The 23,966-nt window shown below is 44.9% G+C and overlaps 1 protein-coding gene across 1 annotated transcript in view; it reads right to left on the bottom strand.

Annotated features, from left to right (window-relative positions):
* Positions 1-6,183: 6,183 nt before the first annotated feature.
* Positions 6,184-23,966, bottom strand: part of olfm2a (olfactomedin 2a) — a 367,084-nt gene continuing 349,301 nt past the window's right edge. The window contains exons 4-6 of the mRNA XM_052042035.1: positions 21,798-22,017; positions 20,175-20,281; positions 6,184-6,982 (exon numbers count right to left, since the gene is read on the bottom strand). Of these exons, the coding sequence (XP_051897995.1) occupies positions 6,305-6,982; positions 20,175-20,281; positions 21,798-22,017 (1,005 nt within the window). The 3' untranslated portion in view covers positions 6,184-6,304. The remainder of the gene's footprint in view (positions 6,983-20,174; positions 20,282-21,797; positions 22,018-23,966) is intronic.

Raw genomic sequence — 23,966 nt, 5'->3', positions numbered from 1 at the left:
AGAATGCAGTTTGTTTTCTGCTCTTTAATACAGTAAAGTTCTGGGTACAATTTCTTGGGTGTGGTGGTGAAGAAAATAGGCAATTGTGCTGCAGTGAGGTTGTTTAATTATCACAAATATCAAGGGTTTAATATCATATCGATACAGGAGAGAGATTAACAAATATCACGGGTTTGAGATTATACCTCACGATACAGGAGAGAGATTGCTTTTTAAAAGAGGCAGTGCAGAGCTGATGGATTGAATAGTCTCAGTTATAATGCAATTGTTATGTTATTGTTATCGTATCCAGTTTAAGAACACTGTGCATTTCCCTTTTAAGAAATCTGTGTTGTTTGTATGGTCAGCTCAGTGGTGCAGCGGGTAGAGCCGCCATCTCATAGCGCCGGAGACCTACCTGGGTTCAATCCTGACCTGGGCGCTGTCTGTGTGGAGTTTGCACATTCTCCCTGTGACAGCGTGGATTTCCTCCCGCATCCCCAAAGACTGGTTGGGTAGGTTAATTGGCCACTGTAGGTTGCCTCGAGTGTGTAGGTGAATGGTGGAACCTGGTGAGAATGTGGGGAGAATAAAAAATGTAGGATTGGTGTCAGTGTGGTTGATGGTGCAGACAGTGGGATGAAGGACCTGTTTCCATGCTGTTAGGCCCTATGGCCCTATCACTCTATGATTTTATATCCACAGTGATTAATAAGCATTCACCTTCCTCTCTTACACAGCACCAACAGTACTTGCATCACCTGGATTCTCTTGACCTCCACCCTACCACGAACATCCCCTCAGTCCTCCCAATCCCTTCCCTTTCGTTGCAACCTAAAACAACTTGTTTTCTCACTTTTCCATTTCTGATGAAGGATTATTGACCTGAAACATTAATCTGTTTCTCTCTCTACAGATGCTGCCTGACCTGTTGACTATTTTCAGTATTCTCTGCGTTGATCCTGCGATTATTTGACCGCTGTCATTTTACACTATCTGTCCACATCTACTGTTACACACCTGGGCTACTCCAGCAACACCTCCCAAGCCCACAGTCGCCATCGCCAGTCACATGGGAGTACCACCGCCTGTGATATACCAGCATTCTTTCATCATCGCTGGGTGTAAATCTGGGAACAGCATCACAAGAGCATCTTCACCAATATAAACCACAGTGGTTCAAGATGAGTCTCCACCACCTCCTCAAAGGCAATAAGGAAAGGGCAATTAATTCAAACTTTCTAGCTTTTATAAAATGGATACTTGCCTGGTGGGGTCATTAAATTGAGCTTTCTCAGCCTATCCAATCCACTCTATCAGCCTAAGCATGGTGTGTCCTTGCAAACACATGTTATTTTATTGAAAAGTATCTAAATGTTAGATAGCGTTCAGTTTCAATGCTTCAGTAGGAAGGGCTTCCTCATGCTTGGTTTGTTCCTACGTCTTGTCTGCAGCATTCTCATTGGACCACAAAAGTATTTGTGCGAGAAAGGTCCAGATTGCTGAGACTGGTTATCCCAAAGGAGGTCAGGGCTTGACTCCCTGCTCCATCATTTGGCTGTCCTTACAACCACAATGACCTTCTGTCACTGTTGACCTATTACCAAGGCTTAAAAAGAACGTCTTCCTCAACAGACCAAGGGTTAACAAGGTCCAGGAACAGAAGATCACCAACAAGTCCACCTGTCTATCTGTTACTGGCCTTGAGTAGATAGCGGCGAGCTGCTTCCCTGAGTTGTAGCCCATTAATTCATAGTGGTGCCGCAGGAAGTTTCAGGATTTAGACCAAGAAACATAGAACACAGGGACACAAGAACATAGGAGCAGGGGTAGGCTGTCAGGATCCTCATGCAATGTGATCATGGCTGATCTACCCCAGGCCTCAGCTCCTATGGGCAGGCACGGTAGTGTAGTGGTTGGCGTAACGCTTTACAGCGCCGGCGACCTGGGTTCAATTCCGGTCGCTGCCTGTAAGGAGTTTGTACGTCCTCCCCGTGTCTGCGTGAGTTTCCTCCGGGTGCTCCGGTTTCCTCCCACATTCCAAAGATGTACGGGTTAGGAAGTTGTGGGTATGTTATGTTGGCGACACTTGCGGGCTGCCCCCAGAATGTTCTATGCAAAAAGGATGCATTTCACTGTGTGTTTTGATGTACATGTGACTAATAAAGATATCTTATCTCTTCTGTGCCAGTTCCCTATAGCCCTCAATTCCTTGGTCTATCAAATATTTATCTATCTCCACCTTGAATACTTCTAATGATCTGGCCTCCACCACCCTTGGAGAGAAGAATCCAAAAGATTCACTACCCTCTAAGAAAAGAAATATCTGCACACCTCAGTTTTAAATGACCAGCTCCTTATTTTGTAGCTACACCCCCTTGTTCATGACTGTCCCACTAGTGCAAACATTCTACCCTGTGAAGCCCCCTTTAGGATCTTATAAGGACATCCCTCCTTCTTCTAAACTCCAAGGAATACAGACTCAAGCTGTCTGTCCTGTCTTGATAGGGCCAGGTTGGTGCATCTTGTACTTATATTTTGGATTACCCTATTGGTTTTTTCCTTGATTTCCACCATGGTTTGAGTGGACCAGTTTAGCTCAATGGAGGCAGCTCATTATATTAATTGGCCTGAATTCTCCCTTTACTTGACAACCAGTGGAAAGAGGTTTAGCAAAACTTTAAAGGGAGTCAAATTCTAAACTGATTCTTAGTTGGTGCTTATTAATGTGAAAATGTCAGCACTCAAGATAGATTCACCATTAAAATGCTATGTTCTCATTTATCACCGTGACCGTGAGATTATAAACGTAGATTCAATTATATCAACAAAATTAAATGGAAGATGTTCTGTACTGGGTTGCTGCATTCCTGACATGAGGAATAGGAGCAAGTATTGGCCATCCAGCCCTTCGAACCTGCTCTGTCATTCATCAAGATCATGATTGTTAGACTCAGTTCCACTTTCCTGCCGGTTACCCATAACCTTTGATTTTCCCCATAGACCAAAATTAATCTCGGCCTTGAATATCTTCAGTGACGGAACATCCACAGTCCTCTGACGTAAAGAATTCCAAATACAGATGGAAAATTCCAAATATCGACTTGGACAGGTACATGGATAGGAAAGGCTTAGAGGGATATGGGCCAAACATGGGCAAATGGGACTAGCTTAGATGGGCGTCTTGGTCAGAATGGACGAATTGGGCCAAAGAGCCTGTTTCTGTGCTGTATGACTCTACAAATGCTGGAAACACTCAGCAGGTCAGGCGGCATCTGTGGAAAGAGAAGCAGAGTTAATGATTCAAGTTGAAAACTCTCCTTTCCTCGGGTGCTGCCTGTTGAGTGGTTTTGGCATTTTCTATTTGTAGTTTAGATTTTTGGCATCTGTGATTTTTTAAATTGTATTTTTATTTGCTAGAGAATTCCAGAGGGTTACAATGTTCTTAGAGAAGAAATTCTTTTATATCAGTCTTAAATAGACAACATTACCCTGAAACTCCCTCAAGTTCCAGATTCATCGGCAGGAGAAAGATCTCAGTGGCTCCCCTGTCAAGCCCCTTCAGAATCTTTTATTGATCTTGATAAGATCACCCTCATTTTCCTAAATACCAGAGATCTTAGCCCCAATCTACTTGATCTTTTCTCAAAGAATAATCCCTTCATGCAGGAATCAATCTAGAGAAACCTCACAGCACAGCCTTGAAGCCAAGGGTACCTGCTAGTGATAGATTTGTGTGCACTAACAGGCATCTCTAAATCCTCCCTCGTCTTGCATTGATTCAAGTTATATTGATTGGTCCGAGGCTGCCAATTGTGAATTCATCAATCAGTATCGGGAGAGCTGTTAAGATGAGGTGCCTGATTTACTCTTATCCATTGTACATAAAATCGATATATAACCTTTCCCTGTGTGTGGAAATCATCCTTGTAAAGTGTCTGGTCTGACCTATCTACGGAAAGGGGTTTCATTACACAGAGCAGGCATGCCTACGATTAGGATTAGACCCTTCCGACTCCTTTCATCTCCTTCAATATCTCCTTCCATCCCTTTCTCACATCCAGCATCTGCTCACGTACATCTATGACGTTCTCCTGAACCACTGCATGGGTGGTGAATTCCACATACTCACTACCTAATGGATAAGGGAGTTTGTCCTGAATTCCTTGTTAATTAATAACTATCTTTATGCCCCGGTATTTTCATCTCCTTTCCAAACATAAGTGTCTATCCTTTCAAATCCTATCAAATTTTGAAAGACCTCACAGATCAACAATGTGAATTCCATGAAATTTGTCAGACAGGACAATGGGAACATAACATGGTCCATTATATACCCTGATAATTCCCTCCTTAACATGCAAGAGTTTAAATAAATACATTCCATAGTGGGTATGGTTTAGTTACTAGTCTGATAACTAGAGACCTGGATTATTACGCTGGAGTTGAAGCAACAACAAGATGTTGGAGGAACTCAATGGATCAGGCAGCATCTGTGGAGGGAAATGGACGGTCAATGTTTCGGGTTGAGACCCTTCATCTGTACTTCACCAGTCTAGATGAAGGGTGTCCATTTCCCTCCACAGATGCTGCCTGACCCGCTGTGTTCCTTCAACATCTTGTTAAGTTGCTCCAGATTCCAGAATCTACAGTCTCTTGTGTTTCTTCTCTAGAGATGAGTTTGAGTCTGACCTATGAAGCTGGGTAATTTATATTCTAGTGACATATGTCTGGGATGAAAAAACTTAATAAAATACTGTGACCATGAAGTTGCTGGTTCACAATGTGCGTCAGGGAAGGAAATCAACCAGACTTAGTCTGCCTCTATGGGATGCCAAGCACAGTGTCACTGAGATGATTGATCCTTTGCTCTGAGCACCTTGTTAGTTCCAATGGTTTTGAGAATGGGAGATAAATGTTGGCTTTGGCAGTAACTCCCATATCCAGAAATGAACAAATAAAATAATAAAACCATCCGGGCCGGGCCATCTTCTCACAGCTACCATCGGGCAGGAGGTACAGAAGCCTGAAGTCCCACACCACCAGGTTCAAGAACAGTTACTTCCCTTCAACCATTCAGTTCTTGAACCAACCTGCACAACCCTAATGACTACCCCAGTACAACAACACTATGACCGTTTTGATCACTTTGCACTACAGTGGACTTTTTTTTGTTCTAATTGTGTTATTTCTTGTAAAAATTGTGTATCATTAATTTATGTTTTGTTTGAATGCTGCTTATACGATGCCATGTGCCTGTGATGTTGCTGCAAGTAAGTTTTTCACTGTACCTGTGCACACATGTACTTGTGCCTATGACAACAAACTCAACTTTGCCTGATATTTCACATCCATGAATTTCTATGGTATGAAACATCTCCTCCATTTTCTTACTTAACTTGTTTAGAGTTCCCTTGACAGATGTACAAGACTGTTGCAAGCAAGGTAGAGTTAATAAAAAGGTCAGTCATTATCTAATTGAATATCAGAATAGGTTCAAAGGGCTGGAAGTCTCCTTCTGCACCTTTGCCAGGATTCCCATAGTTGGGAACAAATTTCTTTCAGCTTTCCTTCCTCCTGCACTCTGCAAATGAGGAGTCTTCTAAAATGCCATCATTTCTAATTTGCCCCTTCTCTATTCACCCTTGGTAGTCCAACACCGTGGATCTCAGTTGTGCCTGTGGGACCCTTCTGGCCTCTTATCACATGACCATCTCAGGAGGTTGCCCGGGGAATTAACTTTCACGTGACCAGAAACCAGAGATTGATTGGTGCACTATGGCTTAATTATTAAGTAACTCAGTATTACGAAAGCCAGCATTTATTTCCCGCTTCTAATTGTTCCTGGGAAGATGGTTGTGAGTCACCTCCTTGAAAGGCAGTCCATGTGGTGAAGGTACTCGCTGTTGGGCAGGGCATTCCAGGATTTATACCCAGTGAAGATGAAGGGCCAATGACATATTTCTAAGACGGGATGAGGTGTGACTTTTGAGGGGAGCTCAGGGTGGAGTTCAACTCCATGGTGACCCTGGTCCTCCTACAGAAGTAGAGGTAGTGGGGTTGGGAGGTGAGGTCGAATGAAGCCCTGGTGACATGCTGGATCAAAATGGGGAAGTCACAACAAAAGAGGGCGGAATCGTTAATAGACTTGTTTTGCTTGGGATCTATCATTGAAGTCCTCCAATGAGATACCAGCCAACTTGACCATTTCAAAGTTAAACTTTATTGTTCAGTAACACAAAGGAACCATGCGCACTCACACCAGACAGTCTTTTGTTCATTAAGTAATGATATGTTTAAATGTAAAAAGGATTGTCCTATTACTTTACAATTCACCTGATGTCTTTACGACATGGAACAGCGTGACATTGTACAGAACCTGGTGGCCATTATTCCATGTGTAAAGCGCTCGGTCTCTTGGGTTGTAATCCAGCATGGATATGTGTGAGTACTGGTTGTGGAACGGTATATCAGTGTACTCGTAGCTCGATGTATTGGTGTAGTAGGCAAAGTAGATCTTGGCCCCCGCGAGGTGCGAGTTTGTCACGTAGAGTGTACCGCAGATTACAAACGACTCGCCAGCGCTCCGCTTGGGGTAGCCCGTGTCCCAGCTCTGAAGGATCTCCAGCGTCTGGGTGTCTAGCCGGCTGAGGATGATGTTGCCGGCGTTCTGGTTGGTGGTGTAGACGGACCAGAGGCCGCTCTCGTCCACCATCAGGTCGATGTCGGAGAAGCCCCCCCAGGAATATGGGTAGGTGTTGTTGTAGCCGGCGCCATCCAGGCTTCGCTGGACCAGCACGCTGCGGGAGCGGAAGTGGTACTTGACGATGATGTTGCTCTGGTACTTGTTGTAGTAGAGGGAGCCGTTGAAGACCACATGACCCGTGCCTGCCCAAGGGTGGGGCAGGCGGTAGATGATGAACTTCTCGCCCTTGACAAAGTCGTTGAAGGAGCGGAACTCACGGACGGTGCGGCCGTTTAGGTAGCCGTCCATGTACCAGAGCTGGGGAAACAAAGGGGACAGGTTAACCAGGCCCATGACACCAGGTGGAGCAGGGCAGAGAGAGGCAGGGCCCAAAACAGATCAACAAATGGCCACTGGGAGCACTGGATCACTGCATGACCCTGTCAGCACTGGGTCACTGAACAACTCTGTCAGCACTGGATCTCTATGAGGCACTGTCAGCACTGGATCGCCGCATAACACTGTCAGCACTGGATTACTGTGAGACTATCAGTACTGGATCACTGTGAGACACTGTTAGCACCAGATCACTGCACAAAACTGTCAGCACTGGATCACTGCAGGACTCTGTTAGCACTGGATCACTGCACAACTATCAGCACTGGACTACTGCAAGAACATTATCAGTGCTGGATCACTGTGAGACTGTCAGCACTGGATTCTTGCAAGAACATTGTCAGCACTGGTTCCCTGTGAGGTAGTCGAACCACTGGATCTCTGAGATATTGTCACTGCTGATCACTGCAAGTGTCAACACTGGATCACAATGAGACTCTATTATCACTGGATCAGAATGAGATTTTTACTACAAGATTCTCAAAGGCCTCCCTCCTGAAAGCCACTTTTACCCTCCAGATGCTGAATATCCCTGGGTGTTATTTTTCTAGGGTGATTCCTGATTGGCTACCAACCACGTTGAATTGGTTCTTACATTTTTCTAACATTGGTTGTGAACAATGATTGTTACTGTAAGGCTGCTACCACTCTATAAGGATGGTGCCATGTGGCTACGTGCTCTCTGGATTGTATCAGTGTTTATAGCAAGTTATAGAGTCATAGATTCATAGTTATACAGGATGGAAACAGACCCTTCGGCCCAACTCATCCATGCTCACCAAGATACCCATCTGAGCTGGTTCCATTTCCCCACGTTTGGCCCATACCCCTCTGAACCCTTCCCAACCATGTACTTATCCAAATGTCTTTTTAATGTTGTTATTGTACCTGGCTCAACCACTTCCTCTGGCACCTTGTTCCATATACCCACCAGCCTTTGCATGAAGAAGTTGCCCCTCAGGTCCCAATTAAATATCTCGCCTCTCACCTTAAACCTATGCCCTCTAGTTTTTAATTCCCTTTCCCTGAGAAGGAGACTGTGTGCATTCACCCTGTCTATGCCCCTCATGATTTTATACACCTCTATACGGTCACCCCTCATACTCTCCAAGGGATAAAGTCCTAGCCTGTCCAACCCCTCCCAAGAACTCAGGCCACCGAGTCCTGGCAACATTCTCGTTAATCCCCTTTGCACTCTTTCCAGCTTAACAATGAGTGACTAAAACTTGACACAACACACTCCTCACCAATGTCCTGTACAAGATGTGTGGTGTGGCCTCACCAACGTCCTGTACAAGATTGCTCTCCGATAAACGACACACCCTGAGCTCCTCATGTTACATCCGTACAAGTCTGTTGGAGGTCAGGGATTCACTGGCTACAAATCGCTTACATGTCTGAATCAGAACATCATGGGTTCAAGTCCCACTCCAGTCTGGCGCTGAGTGAATGCTGCACCGTCTGAGGTACCGTCATTGACAACTTATTACACCAAGATCTTGTCTTCTCTGCCAGATGATGTAAAAGATTCCGTACCATTATTTTGAAGCAGTGGAATTAACCCAACAGGCAAAGTTTATTTCCCCCATTAAAACAGATTAGCTGATTACTGTTGGATTACATTTTGTGACAGTTTGCTGTATGGAAATTACCTGCAAGCATTCCGAATTTACAATCTAACAATAAACATATTTAATTGGCTGTAAAACAATTAGGGATATTCTGGGCTTGTAAAATATAAAATAGGAATGTAGGTATTTCTTATTTCTAATTCAGCTTTGAGAAACCAGTATGAAGAAGTTGGGCTTAAAGCAGAACCTAGCACCTTGAATTCCATTCTCTTCCGACCAAGTAACCTCTCTCCAAGATGTTAAGGCTGGTGTTAACATTCCAAGGGATTCAGATTCTTCTGCATTAAGTTTGCCAGGTCACTACACACAAGGTAGGCCGCTCACTGGTCTGAATTTCTTTCTATTCACTTGTTCATGTAATGTGCACATCCCTGACAATGTCAGCATTTATTGTCCATCTCTAATTGCCCCTGAACTGAAGAGGCAGTGAAGAACCAACCACCTTGGTCAACCTGCACTCCCACGTTGTCCAAACTGGATGAGGATGGCAGATTTCTTTCTCTGGTGAACCAGAAGGGAATTTTTCACAATCCAATGGTCTCATGGCTACTGTTAGTGAGACTGACTTTTCCTTCAATATTTCACATGTATTTAATTACTTGAATCTAAACTCCCCAACAGCTGTTGAGGAATTCAAACTCATGCCTCTCGAACTACAAAAGTCTGCCGGTGGCTTAACCAGTACACTACCATACGCTGAACTAATTCATCCAGAACACACCTCAGTTCCTCCATCAGCACTGAATAATTATCTGTAAATCCTAACCAGACTGCCATGGGAAATCTATTCCTCGCATCAATCATTCTTGGTATCTAATCTAAATCTACCTTTTGCCATTTTGAATCCATGTCTCTCTGCCCTAATCTCACAGTCTTTTCCATTCCTTGAACTATCTTGCATCGATTGCTAAAATGCCATTCTTACTATGTCATGAGAAAAGGCCCTTCAGGTCATCAAGCTTATGCCAGCTCCCAGCAGAGCAATCCCATCAGCCTCACTCTCCCTCTTCCTCTACCTCCCCACAACATAATCTCCTTCATGTCGGTCATCTCCCCTTTGATTACTTTCCTACTTATTAAGGGGTAATTTCTCCACTACCGGATAGTTTCTCACATCTTCCTACAACATAGAAGGAGGCCGTGGTGTCACAGAGCAATCCCTTCAACCCTCTTCACCAACTTATTTTCCTGTAACATATTGTCTTTCACATGTCGCTCCTCCACTATTCTCCTTCCACTTATCTACGCCACAGGTAATTTATAGCAGCCAATTGACCCACCAGCACGTGTTTGGGATGAGGGGGGAAACCAGAGCACCTGGGGGAAAACTCACGTGGCCACAGGGAGAACGTGCAAACTCCTCACAAACAGCATGGGAGGTCATGACTGAACCTGGGTCACTGGAGCTGAGAGGCAGTGGTGCTAAATACTGCACCACTGTGCCGCCAGTAGATTTGACTAATGCAATCTGCTTCTGGCCATTTTCCTACCTGCCATATTCTGTAACATCTACAAAAATTGTGCTCCCCACATCCAAATTCTTTTTAAAATTAATTTATTGAAGTACGTGGATGTCACTGGCAATGCTCACATTTGATTCAATCACGAAGAAGGCATGCTGGCGGCTCTACTTCATTAGGAGTTTGAGGAGATTTGGTATGTCACCAAAGACTCTTGCAAATTTCTACAGATGTATGGTGGAGAGCATTCTGACTGCTTGTATCACTGCCTGGTATGGAGGCTCCAATGTGCAGGATCGAAAGAGGCTGCAGAGGGTTGTAGACTCAGCCAACTCCATCACGGGCACAACCCTCCCGCCATCGAGGACACCTTCAAGAGGCGGTGCCTCAAGAAGGCAATATCCATCATTAAGGACCCTCACCACCCAGGACATACCCTCTTCATGTTACTACCATCAGGGAGGAGGTACAGGAGCCTGAAGACCCACACTCAATGATTCAGGAACAGCTTCTTCCCCTCCGCCATCAAATTTCTGAATGGTCCATGAACCTCGTTATTCCTCTGTTGCACTATCTATTTATTTTTGTAACTTATAGTAAGTTTTGTCTTTATGTCTTGCCCTGTACTGCTGCCACAAAACAACAAATTTCACAACATATGTCAGTGATAATAAGCTTGATTCTGATTTGGATTCTGATATCGGTTCCTGAGTTAGAAGACTTGAATGGACCCCTTGTACGTTAAAGATGAACTCTTGACCTCAGAATCTACCTCGTCCTGGCCCTTGCACCTTATTGTCTACCCATACTACACTTTCTCTTAAAGTGTAATCTGCATTCTGTCATTGCTTTTCCCTTGTACTACCTCAATGTACTTATGTTTTGAAATGATCTGTATGGATGGCATAGTACAAGGGAAAGTTTTTCACAGTATCTTGGTACATATGACAGTAATAAACCAATGAGTTGCAGGGATAGTTAACCACACTGGTCAGTCTGGAGTCACATAAGGACAGAAGATTTTGTTCCCTGCAACACATTAATGAACCAGCTGTATCTAGACTTTATTCCAGATTTTCATTTACATACAGGTGATTCCCGGGTTAAGAATGCTCAACCTATGGACACCCCTACTTAAGAATGAGCTCCTATAATATTTTGAAATTCAATGTTCAAAATAAATCATATGTTCATTCCTACAAACGGCAGAACTCATTTCCTCTCTCTCTCCACTTTTAGTAACTGCAGAGTAGTGGACTCTGCCTAATACATCACAGGCACATCCCTCCCCACCATCGGTGGTATCTAGGGGAGGCACTGCCTGAAGAAGGCGACATCCATCGTCAAAGGTCCCCACCATCTGGACCATGCCATCTTCTCGCAGCTACCATCAGGCAGGAGGTGCAGAAGCCTGAAGTCAAAGTCAAAGTTGAGTTTGTTGTCAGATGCACAAGTACATGTGTGCACAGTTGCAATGAAAAACTTACTTGCAGCAGCATCACGGGCACATAGCATCAGATAAAAATCCCACACCACCAGGTTCAAGAACAGCTACTTCCCTTCAATCACTTGGTTCTTGAACTAACCTGCACAACCATAGTCATTACAGTTTGGCAATGACCACTTTGATCACTTTGCACTGACATGGACTTATTTTTGTTCTTATTATGTTCTTTCCTGTAAAAATCTGTGTATAATTTATGTTTAATTTATGTTTTTCTTGTGAAAGCTGCTTATCTGATGCTATTTGCCTGTGCATGTGCACGCTGCAAGTAAGTTTTTCATTGTACATGTACTTGTGCATATGACAATAAAATCGACTTTGACTTTATGTACTTTTGATGTCATTCATTACAATACTGTGGAGGTACGGTTACCATACTGAGTGCTTTTTGTCTATTTTCCAACTTACGGATAAAATCGACATGGAAGTTGGGGACGGCCTGTACTTGAACTTAAGTTCCAGACCTGCCATGATGAGGTGAATGTAGTACAGATAGGGTAGACAGTAGTAAACTTTTCCCCATCGTAGATCTTCGACAACCAGAGACCATAGGTTCAAGGTGAGGATAGGAGGTTTAGAGCAGATATAAGGAAGATTTTTTTTCACCCAGAGTACGGTTGGAGTCTGGAACTCACTAACTGAGTGGGTAGTAGTTGCAGAGACTCCCACAAGATTCAAGAAATATCTCGATAAACACATGAATCACCAAGGCATGGAAGGCTGCAGACTAAATGCTGGCAAATAGGATTCGTGTAAATGGTTGCCATGGACATAATGGGCTGAAGGGCCTGTTACTGTTGGATTGCTCTTTGATTCTACGATTCTATGGCTTTGAACGAAGAGTTGAGAACATAATTTGCTAGCTCAGTGTACTAAACAATAGTCTGTCCAAGTGCTGCCAAGGGCATTGATTAAGAAAGGCCAAGAAGTTTGTCTGTTACTGGAATGATCACCATCTATAAATGGGATCATGTAATATCGTGGTGGTTAACTTACTGGATACACATGGAGCTAAGCAATAAAATGTCTGGAATAAAAGTGTAATGATGACAGCAAAACAACTTGATTGTTGTAAAACCCCATCTGGTTCACTAGATGGAAGGAAATCTGTTGTCATTACTCAGGTAGAGGGTTGTATGTAACTTCAGACCTACCACAATGTGACTGTCATTCGCACTGCCCTGTGAAATGCCCCAGCAAGATACAAAGTTCAAGGCCATTTAGAATGGGTAATAAATGCCAGCTTTTCCAGCGATGCCCACATCCCATTACAAATTAAGAAAAACAATGGGGCTGGATCTTCCTTGGGTGCTCCCACAACCTTCAATAGCCACTCATGCTCCCCCTTTGCCTGGTCCAGATATAAGTTCCTATCCTTCTAGCTTGAATCATCCCAGACTCCATCACCATGGTGACAGGGCCTTCAGTGACACACTGGGGATGCCCCACCCCCAAAATGCGTGGATAGATTTGATAGGGGAAGGTACGGTAGTGTAGCGATTAGCCTAACGCTATTACAGCGCCAGAGACCCGGGTTCGATTCCAGCCACTGTCTGTAAGGAGCTTGTACGTTCTCCCTGTGTCTGCGTGGGTTTCCTCTGGGTGCTCCAGTTTCCTCCCACATTCCAAAGACGTACGGGTTAGGAAGTTGCGGGCATGCTATGTTGGCGCCAGAAGCATGGCGACACTTGCAGGCTGCCCCCAGAACACTTTACGCAAAAGATGCATTTCACTGTGTGTTTCGATGTACATGTGACTAATAAAGAAATCTTATCTTATCTTATGCTGGCTATCAAATACATGGGCAGTTTTTAAGTTTCTCTGACATATGGAAACATTTGAAAAAGATTATTATAAAAGCAAATAATTTAAAAGAATTAAAAATCTTTGATTGAGTAATGGATCCAGTGACCTGGGTTCAATCCTCAATTTGGATGCTATCTATGTGGAGTTTGCACGCTCTCCCTGTGGCCATGTGGGTTCCCTCTGGGCGCTCCGGTTTCCTTCCGCATTCCAAAACATGTAGGTTGGTAGGTTAATTGGCCACTGTAAATTGTCCTTAGTGTGTAGGTGAGTGGTAGAATCTGGGGAGAGTTGATGGGAACGTGGAGAGAACAAAATGGGATCAGCATAGCTTTAGTATCAATGGGTACAGTGCTGGGTGGTATTGACAATAAGTAAAAAGGTAGAGGTCAGTCTACTAGTCCTGATGCAGGGTTTCAACCCAATATGTCAACGATTCCTTCTCCCCCCACAGATGCTACCTGACCTGCTGAGTTCCTCCAGCGGACTGTTTGATGCTCCAGTATAAATGATGGTTGGCACAGACTCACTGGGCCAAAGGGCCTGTTTTTATGTTCTTCGATTCTATCACTCTAAAGTTAGCTAAAGTTTCCAAAACCTTTTCTAAATAGTTAAAAACACGAAACAAAACCAAAAAAAATTGTGATAAAGGAACTTGGAGCACTGCAGCCTATAATCCCCACTGAAATCAGTGCAGTGCCCGATCCCTCACAGGGTCTGAGAGACAAATTCCCAAGAGCAAACACTGGGCTTCACTGCTGGGCTTCAGTGCTGGGTTCCACGCAGTGTCCAGCGGCAGATTGTCACAAATCAACCAGTGGGTTTTGGATTCTGCACTAGACACTGCACATGTAGAAGTCCAGCACTTGCTTATATTTAAGTGGACATTGACAGGATGATCTGGGCCAGAGATATGGATACCGATATCATCAAAATGTCAATATTGTCTTTAACTCTAATATCAATCCCACATCTTGTCAAACTTCTGATGAGCAACTGAAATAGTCTACTCCTCCTCACTGCAGTCTGGGACTCAAGCACATCGTGTGGAATTCCTCACCTCAACGTTCTACACTGGCTGAAACATTATCGTCGTTGTTTCTCTGCTCTGCACAGTAGTCTGGTTCATTACCCTATCATATTCATAGTCACGGAGTCATACAGCACGGAAACAGTCTCTTCAGTCCATTGATAAGATAAGATATCTCCATTAGTCACATGTACATCGAAACACACAGTGAAATGCATCCTTTACGTAGAGTGTTCTGGGGGCAGCCTGCAAGTGTCGCCACGCTTCCGGCGCCAACATAGCATGCCCACAACTTCCTAACCCGTACGCCTTTTTTTTTGGAATGTGGGAGGAACCCGGAGCACCCGGAGGAAACCCACGCAGACACAGGGAGAACGTAAAAACTCCTTACAGACAGCGGCAGGAATTGAACCCAGGTCGCTGGCACTGTAATAACGTTACGCTAACTGCTATACTAGTCTGCGCCAACCATCAACCACCCACGTATATTAATCCCATTTATTATTCTACCACTCACCTACATACTAGGGGCAATTTACAGCGGCCAGTTCAGATACCAAGCTGGACGTATTTGGGATGTGGGAAGAAACTGGAGCTCCCAGGGAAACCCACACAGTCACAGGGAGAACATGCAAATCCACACAGACAGGATTAAATACAGGTCTCTAGCACTGTGAGGCAGCAGCTCTGCTAGCTGTGCCACTGTGCCACCCATATCTTTTTATAGTGGACGCAGAAGGAGGCCTTTTGGCCCATCATGTCCTTACTGTCTCTCAGAGCAACCCCACCAATCTCATTCCCCCATTTATTTCCCTGTAGGTGATTCCCTCACTCATGCCCATCAACCTCCCCTGATTCTTCTACAACCCAGCTACACAAGGGGTAATTACAGTGGCCAATTAACCAACCAATACATCTTTGGGACGTGGGACGAAACCGGCACATCCGGAGGAAAACAGGGAGAACGTGCAAACTCCACACAGACAGCATCCAAGGTCAGGATTGAATTAGGATCACGAGGGCTGTGAGACAGTGGCTCTAACTGCTGTGTCACCCTGCTGCCCTCCTCTCCTTACTCCCTTCTACCCCTCCAACTTATTCTCCCTTATGTACCCATCAACTCCTTTTTGACTGTTTTTCCCACACCCACAATCAGGGGTAGTTAACGGATAATTAATCTGTTCTGGACCCAGAAGGGGTGATACCTCCCTTAGCACCACCTAGGAGAGTTAATAGATGGAACTATCCTTTCCACTTATCAAAGGAGACAGAATGAGATGTGGAACGTTACTGTAGCTGCTCTCCTTTGGAATAAGTAGCCTTTAGAGATTTATTTATAAAGAACAGGTTCAAATTTACAAATTTAGGACACATGGTATGGTGGATGAACTTGGGAGTAATTATGCTCATGGAGAGAGTAAAATGGACAATTTGTGGTCAATGGACTGAGATTCCTTAGGAGGCTTTTAACAAATGGTCAGTTCAGCACTGCCCGCCAGACACCTCTGTCTAGGTACAACTTCCACTGCTCCCCCAAACTCTGCCTGGTACTTTGGAACTGCCTGCTCACAATGGAGGGTCTGATGAAAGTTTATTAATGAGGAGCTGTGATGTTACACTGTTATCCTACTAATGGACACAGTCTGCAAGTATCAGCTGCGAGCTTCCCCAATGGGTACCCTTGATCAATCTGTGCAGCGTGGGATGGCTCATGTCCCAGGAAGTTATCAGAGTTGATTACTGATCGGGACTGAGTTCCCTGATCTTGCTGATCAAGTAACAGGCACTGCCACAGTTTGTCTCAGCATCTCCCAGATGTTCACTGCTTGGGATCTGTGTGTGGGTGTGTGTTGTGTGCATGAATGTATGTGCATGTGTGTGTATGTATTTGTATGTGCGTGTGTGTGTATGTATTTGTGTGTGTGTGTGTGTGTGTATGTCTGTCTGTGTCTGTATGTGTGGATGTGGGTGTGTGCACTTATGTTTGTGTAGGTATGCATGTGTGCATGTATGTACCTGTAATGTGCCTGTATGTGTGATATATGTGCTTGTGTACATGAGCGTGTGTACATACGTGCATGTGTGAGCACGTATATTTGTGGGCAAGCATTGTGTGTGTGTATATAAGCATATTTCTATGTTTCCTTACTATAGAGAAGGCCTGTCCGTATCCCTCAGAGAGCAATCCCACTTCCCCACTAATTTTCCCTGTAATCTATTCTCCCCACATTCCCATCAACTCCCCCCCAAGTCTACCACCCACCTACACTCTAGGGGCAATTTACAGCAGCCAATTAACCTAACAACCTGCACGTCTTTGGGACGTGGGAGGAAACTGGAGCACCCAGAAGAAACCCACATGATCACAGGGAGAACATGCAAACTCCACACAGGCAGCACCAGAGGTCAAGATCGAACCCGGGTCTCTGGAGCTGTGAGGCAGTGGCTTTACTAGCTCAGCTTGTGTGTGTGTGTGTGCGTGCGTGCGTGCGTGCGTGCGTGCGTGCGTGTGTGTGTGTGTGTGTGTGTGTGTTTGTTTGGATGAAAGTTATACCACAATTGATCGAGGCACAGTATAGACCTGCAGTGATGAAGTGCCTTGATGTGGGATGGTGGAGGTTGAGGTGTGACTACCAATACCTATGGACCGTTCCCACAGCCCAGTTTCCACACAAGGTTTGGAAACCATCCAGAGAGACAACTATCTCCTTCGGAAAGGACAGCTGAAGAAACCCAGTGGTTTTCCATCGCAAGTTTCACTGTTTCACATGCCTCCGCCCAAACCAAAACAAGTGCTGCCTTTTCTCTGTGGACACAAAGAGAAAGGCCATTTGGCCCCTCATCCTTGTTCTACAATACACTCTGATCACGGCTGGAGTTCCTTGCAGAAACTAATTAACAACTCGATAATTGTTCAAAGCTTGCAAAGTCGCTGGTTGCTCAGATCAGGAATGTAAACAGCAAATGCTTTCAGGCCAAATCTATCGAGATTCAAAGCCCTTCTGTTTCACTGTGATATACCATGCTGTGTTGAAGAACAAGTTTTAATTAATTCCCCAAGCTGATTTTGATGCTTAATCAGACACCAGTTTGACTAATCAGCTCAACATGCCCTTGGTTTTAAGATCCAAGTGATTGTCAGATGCATTTACTAATATTTTATGTTACCAATCAGAAGCTGTGTTTACATTGTCTTTAAAGACTGTATGGTGCTCCGGTTTCCTCCCTCATCCCAAAGACATACGGGTTAGTCGGCTGATTGGTCACTGCAAATTGTCCCTAGTATAGGTCGGTGGTAGAATTGATGGGGATGTGGGGAGAATAGGTTAGTTAGTCAGTGGGGTGGCAGTAGGATTGGTCTGTGAGCCACATTAAACTGATGGGCTGAATGGCCTCCTATACTACAAGGAAGTATTAAATAGGTGGAATAATCCAGCAGATTCTTCTCAGTGTTTATGGTCAATGCAGCTTCCTCCCATTTTACCCCATCTAACATGCGCATTTCTTTCCAACCCTTCCTTACACACATATCTCATTTCCTCTTCAGAGGTGTTCACCTCAACTATTTGATGTGGGAATGAGAACCACAATTTCTCCAAACTCTTTGTAGAATCTCAGTTTTGGCCATTTAGGATCAAGATGAGGGGCTTTTATTTTCTTCTTCAGACGGTTGTAAATGTCTTTGGAATCCTGTAACCTCTACTAGAGGGCCCAATCAGTCATTAAGAGTTTGGAATTGATTGATTTTTGGACACTGTGGAAATCAAGGGGTTTGGGGATTGAGCAAGAAAGGTTCTTGCACCCAAGAATGTCACTGGCTCAGTTTCTAGGTCAGAGAATGCAGAAACCAGGGTGTAACATGGAACTTCTATAGAGCCTCGGTTAGACTGTAATCAGATCTTTGAGGTTAGCTGCAGGTACCTGTGATAGGAAGATGCCAAATTTGACAGAAAGGTATGAGGAAGTCTTAGGGTGACTCAAGGAATATTTTTTGATCAACAGTGAGTTCAATGATTTCATGCCATAAGAGACATGAGAAATTAGGAGCAAGGGTAGGCCATTCAGCCCCTCAATCCTGCCCCACCATTCATGGCTGATCTGCCTGACTGGTCCTCTGTGTCAGTTCCCCATAGCCCACAATCCTTTGACCTTTCAAAAGTTTATCTACTTTCAAGTACCTCCAGTGATTCAGCTTCCATACCCTCCATAAGTCCAGGAGACTTATCCCTCTGCGAGAGGACGTTCCCATGGATCTCAGCCCCTTTACCTTGTGACTATGTCCCCTCATTTGAGACACTCCCACTCATGGAAGCATCTCAACGTCTGCCTGTCATGCCCATTCAGGGTCTTATACATTTCAGTAAGATCACCCCTCATTCTAAACTCGAAAGACTACAGATCCACAAGTACCACTCATGCTTTTGAGCAGCAGTCGAATCCACAGGGAGTGGCAGACTCCCCATTAGAAGGCTAATATTACCCCTTTAGTGCACACAACTCACACCACTTATTCCTTCAATTGTAAAGGTTCTAGTCAGTATGGTTCATAAACATGACTCTGAAACATTGCACTGTTAATTAATGTCAGGTGGGAAAGGTTAAATTAGTCAATGACAGCATCAGTGGCACCATTATAATCACTGATGTAGAATATGTAAAAACAATCCATTAATCCCTTGGTTATAACGTGATCTGTCTCAGTGTCATGAGTAATGGCCAAATTAATTACCTAGGATTTTGCCATGAATGCTAAATGTATTCGCTACCAGGGAAACTATCTTGAAAGATAATGAATAATAGATGTGTTTGGCTGCTTCACAATTATGAATGACACTTCTAACACCAAAAGATTAATATGCAGTCCAGTATAAAATAGTTTTATTTTCTGAGAATTTGCATGGGTGAAAAAGCTTCAGGTCTCACAGAACTCTCCGGCTGATGTAGAACCTCTTCTCAGACTGAGGACCCATAGGTGGGCGCTCATCTGTTGGACTCTCTGGCTGATCTACCTCCCACCACCCACTGCCCACCTTCTAATGCCCACCGTCTACTGCCCGCCCTCTACTACCTGACCAAGTTAAATGTTGTTATTGTACCTGCCTTAACCAGTTCCTCTGGCAGTTCATTCCATAAGCAGACCACCCTCTGGGTGAAAAAGTTACCCCTCAGGTTCCGGTTAAACCTCTTCCCTCTCAACTTAAGCCTACGCTCTCGCAGGCACGGTGGTGTAGCAGTTAGCGTAACATTATTACAGCGCCAGCGACACGGGTTCAAATCTGGCCGCTATCTGTAAGGAGTTTGCATGTTCTCCCCATGTCTGTGTGGGTTTCCTTCGGGTCTCCGGTTTCCTCCCACATTCCAAAGATGTACCGGTTAGGAAGTTGTGGGCATGCAATGCTGGCACCAGAAGTGTGGCTACACTTGTGGGCTGCCCGCAGAACACTCTACACAAAGATGCATTTCACTGTACGTTTTGATGTACATGTGACTAATAAGGAAATCTTATCAGTATCCTTCACGTTAGCCTGTTGGCATTGTATCTCTTGCACCTTCATGTTGGCCAGGAGCTTAACAAGTGGACATGGCAACTCCATGGCTGGACGCTTGCATATAATGTCCCAAAAATAACCCACCAATGCAACCTATCAATGCCCTTCCTTCATCCCTCAGCCCAGGCTCCACCTACCCGATTCTCAGCACTGGAGGCCAGAGTGTCAGTCATCCACGCACCAAACCGTGAGCCCGATGCTCGGACAGTGGACGGGTTACTGATTCCTGTTAGCTTCCCACAACCTGGAAGGATGAAAGGGAGAGACAGTGGGAAAACTACGACGGAACAGGTCACTAAACGTTAATGTGAAACACTTCTTGGGCAGGAAGCTTCGGAAACAATGGGTGTGAAATTAGAGGAAGGATGGGGGCTGGTTTTATGTCGCATTCATATTCTCCTTCACAAGACGGGTGGCAAAGTTGTGTAGCAGGTGGAGCTGCAACCTCACAGCTCCAGAGTCCCGGGTTCAATCCTGACCTCCGGTGCTGTCTGTGTGGAGTTTGCAGGTTCTCCCTGTGACCACATGAGCACCCTCCAGGTGAGCTCCGGTTTCCTCCCACATCCCAAGGATGCACGGGTTGGCAGGGTAATTGGGGACTGTCTATTGTCCCTTGATGTGGGTGAGTGGTAGAATCTGGGGGGGAGTTGAGGGTAATATGGGGAGAGTAAAGTGGGAGAGTAGAGTAGGATTAAAGTGGGTGATCGATGGTCAGAACAGATTGGGTGGGCTGAAGGGCCTTTTCTTTGCTAAATTATGCATTTCATAGTCTCATGAAAACCTGAAGGTAAAATGCAAATATTTAATGAATCCTCTTCAGGGAGCTAGAATAGGATAGAGGGAGAGAGGCTGACTTGGAGATTAAAGTCATTCCTGTAGCTGTTGGATTGAATGGCCTATTTCTGTGCTGGAAGTTCAAGGAATGGAAGGCTGCTATGCTGGGGAACCGAACTGCTATGTGTTTTCACAAAAATAGTTCCAGTTCATTTAACAGTTTAGCAAATTGATTGGGGAAGGTGGGACGGGAAGGAAGTGTAGGGTGGGGGAGGAGGGTTGGTGAGTTACTGTGCAAGCCATGGTGAGCCACTGCAGTAGTGGTGGCAACTTATCTCACCCTGAGTGATCATTCAGCAGACTTCTCAAGCTGCTCTTGCTTGGAGATTGGAAAGGATAGGATTGGCAGGTTGGGAGAGTAGACTGAGGGCAGCATTGGTGTTGGGTATGGGGCAAGGAGGACAAGGATGGGGGAGAGTGCAGCCAAGGCAGTGAGGTCAGCTAATACCGGGCACGCCATTGGTCTCAGACACAGGAGATCATTCTGCCTATTGACTTTGCTCTGGCTCTTGGCATGTGGCACAGCAGTTAGAGCTGCTGCTTCACAGGTCGAGTGACCCTGGTTGAATCCTGACCTCGGATGCTGTCTGTGTGGAGTTTGCATGCTCTTCTATAGTCATAGAGGCTTTCCTCCAGGTTCACTGGTTTCCTACCATAACCCAAAGATGTGCTGATGGGTTTTTCTTACTGTAAATTACCCCTTAGTATAGGTAAGTTGTAAGAAGAATCAAAGTTGAGTTCGTGGGTGTATAAGAAAGAATAGGTTATTGGGCTATAGAGATAATGATAGGAGTAATAATGGATCTGAAGGATTGCTCTGCTGGGAGCTGGCATGGACACAATGGACTGAATGGCCTCCTTCTGACAAGTAAACCAACCCACTGTCAGATAAGTCAATGGTAACACTTCAGGAAGGAAGCCTTTACCCAGTTTCTGCATGCATGCGTGGAGTCTCTGCTCAAGAAGCATGACCCTCTGCTGGAGCTCCTCATAGTCATAGGCGCCCATCTCCTCCTGGATTCCCAGAAGCACCACTGACAGGTTCCGAACCTCCTCTTTCAACTTCAGAATCAATCGTGCATCAGATTTGTATTGATCGAGGACTGGGATCAGAGGCAGCAATTCGTTCATCTTCTCCTTCAGTTCCTGTCAGACAAAAAACAGATTGCTGCATTCGTTTTTTTCTGCCAATACAGTCCAACACATTGCACCAAGATCTTCACTCTCCGATTCTCCACAAACCCAAATCAGTTCAATCTAGGAATGGGAACAGGAGACGTTGGTTAACATTGGGGATGAGACCAAGTTAAAGTAGATTGCACAATTCCACTGTACTACCCTACTAGGGTAACTAAAGACTAAACTAGAATGACTAGACACTCAACAGAGATATCCGGACACTATATTATGGTAAAAGAAGCACAGTGGAATAACCAAACTGTACCAGGATACATAATACTGTATGGATGGCTTGGGACAATGCATAGATAAGGAAGGGAACAGAGCCATCTTAGGGTAACCAAACTAAACTAGAATGGCCAAACATTATAGATCAATAACTGGACAATGAATTGGGATTTCCAGACATTATACTAAGGTAACTAAACCAGATTAAACCACACTGAGGTAACCAGACATCGTAATAAGGTAATAGGATTTACCAGGTCAACCAGATACTATTCCAATACAGCCAGACACTCATCATAGGCATTGTATTAAGGTAGGCAGACCAAACTAGGATAACCTTACTGTATTAGGATAACCATGCACCTCATTAGGCATGGCAGACACTATACTATGATAACCAGAATTTGCTATGATAACGGGACACTACATCAAGACAATAGGAATCAGAATCAGAATCAGGTTTATTATCGCTGACATATGTCGTGAAATTTGTTGCTTTGTGGCAGCAGTACAGTGCAAGACATAAAGACATAAAAATTACCATAAGTTACAAAAATAAATCAATAGTGCAAAAGAGGAATAACAAGGTTCATGGACCATTCAGAAATCTGATAATCTGATGGCGGAGGGGAAGAAGCTGTTCCTGAAACGTTGAGTGTGGGTCTTCAGGCTCCTGTACCCCCTCCCTGATGGTAGTAACGTGAAGAGGACATGTCTCAGGTGGTGAGGGTCCTTAATGATGGATGCACCAGTATAATTAGGAGACACAAGAGAGTACAGATGCTGGAACCTGGAGGAACTCAGTGGGCCAGACAGCATCTGTGGAGGGAAATGGACAGTCGACATTTTGGGTCGCAATACTTCGCCTGGACTGAAAGGGTGGAGGGGAGATCGCCAGTATAAAGAGGTGGACAGAAAGGGTGGAGCAAGTGCTGATAGGTGGATCCAGGTGGAGGGAGGCGTGGTTGATAGGCAGATGGGAGAGGGGAGAGTGAGAATGGCACCACAAGCTGGGAGGTGATAGGTGGAGGTGACAAAGGGCTGAAGGTGATTGATAGGAGAGGAAGGAGGAACATGGAATAAAGGTGGTGAGGAGAACCAGTGGGAGGAGTGTGCGGGTGATGGACAGACGGAGGGGGTGTAGGAGGGGAAAGAGGCATGGAGATGGGTGCCAGGTAGATCAGAAGTTGGAGAATTCAATGGGCCAGGTTGCAGACTGTCCACTTTCCTCCATAGATGCTGCCTGACCTGTTCCTCCAACATCTCGTGTGTTGCTTCAGAATAATTAGTCACAACACTATGATACCCAGACATTACCATGGGGTAGCCAGTCTACACTAGGATAACTGGAACTCTTGTAGGATGAGTGTAAGTAGGTGCTTGATGGTCAGGTTGGTCTCAATGAGTGGAAGGACCTGCTTCTGTGTTGTATTTCTCAATGACATTATCTCTGTTTTTCTATCCAGAGACTCTACCTGACCTCCTGAATATCGCCAGCATTTTATCACACAAAATTCTTATGAGGCTTGACAGGGTTGATGCAAGGGTGTTGTTTCCCCTGTCTGAGATGTTTCTTTGACTGCCATCTATTGCTGAGTCTTATGTTCGGCATGACTTGAACACAAACCTCCCAGGACAGAAGGGCTCAGCGCTGAAGGACATACCGTCATTTTGGACGAGAAACTATT

This window comes from Pristis pectinata, chromosome 31, assembly GCF_009764475.1.
Source record: "Pristis pectinata isolate sPriPec2 chromosome 31, sPriPec2.1.pri, whole genome shotgun sequence".
In the NCBI taxonomy this organism is placed as follows: Eukaryota; Metazoa; Chordata; class Chondrichthyes; order Rhinopristiformes; family Pristidae; genus Pristis; species Pristis pectinata.
The sequence above is the reverse complement of the archived record's forward strand: the minus strand, read 5'-3'. Positions and strand labels throughout refer to the sequence as shown.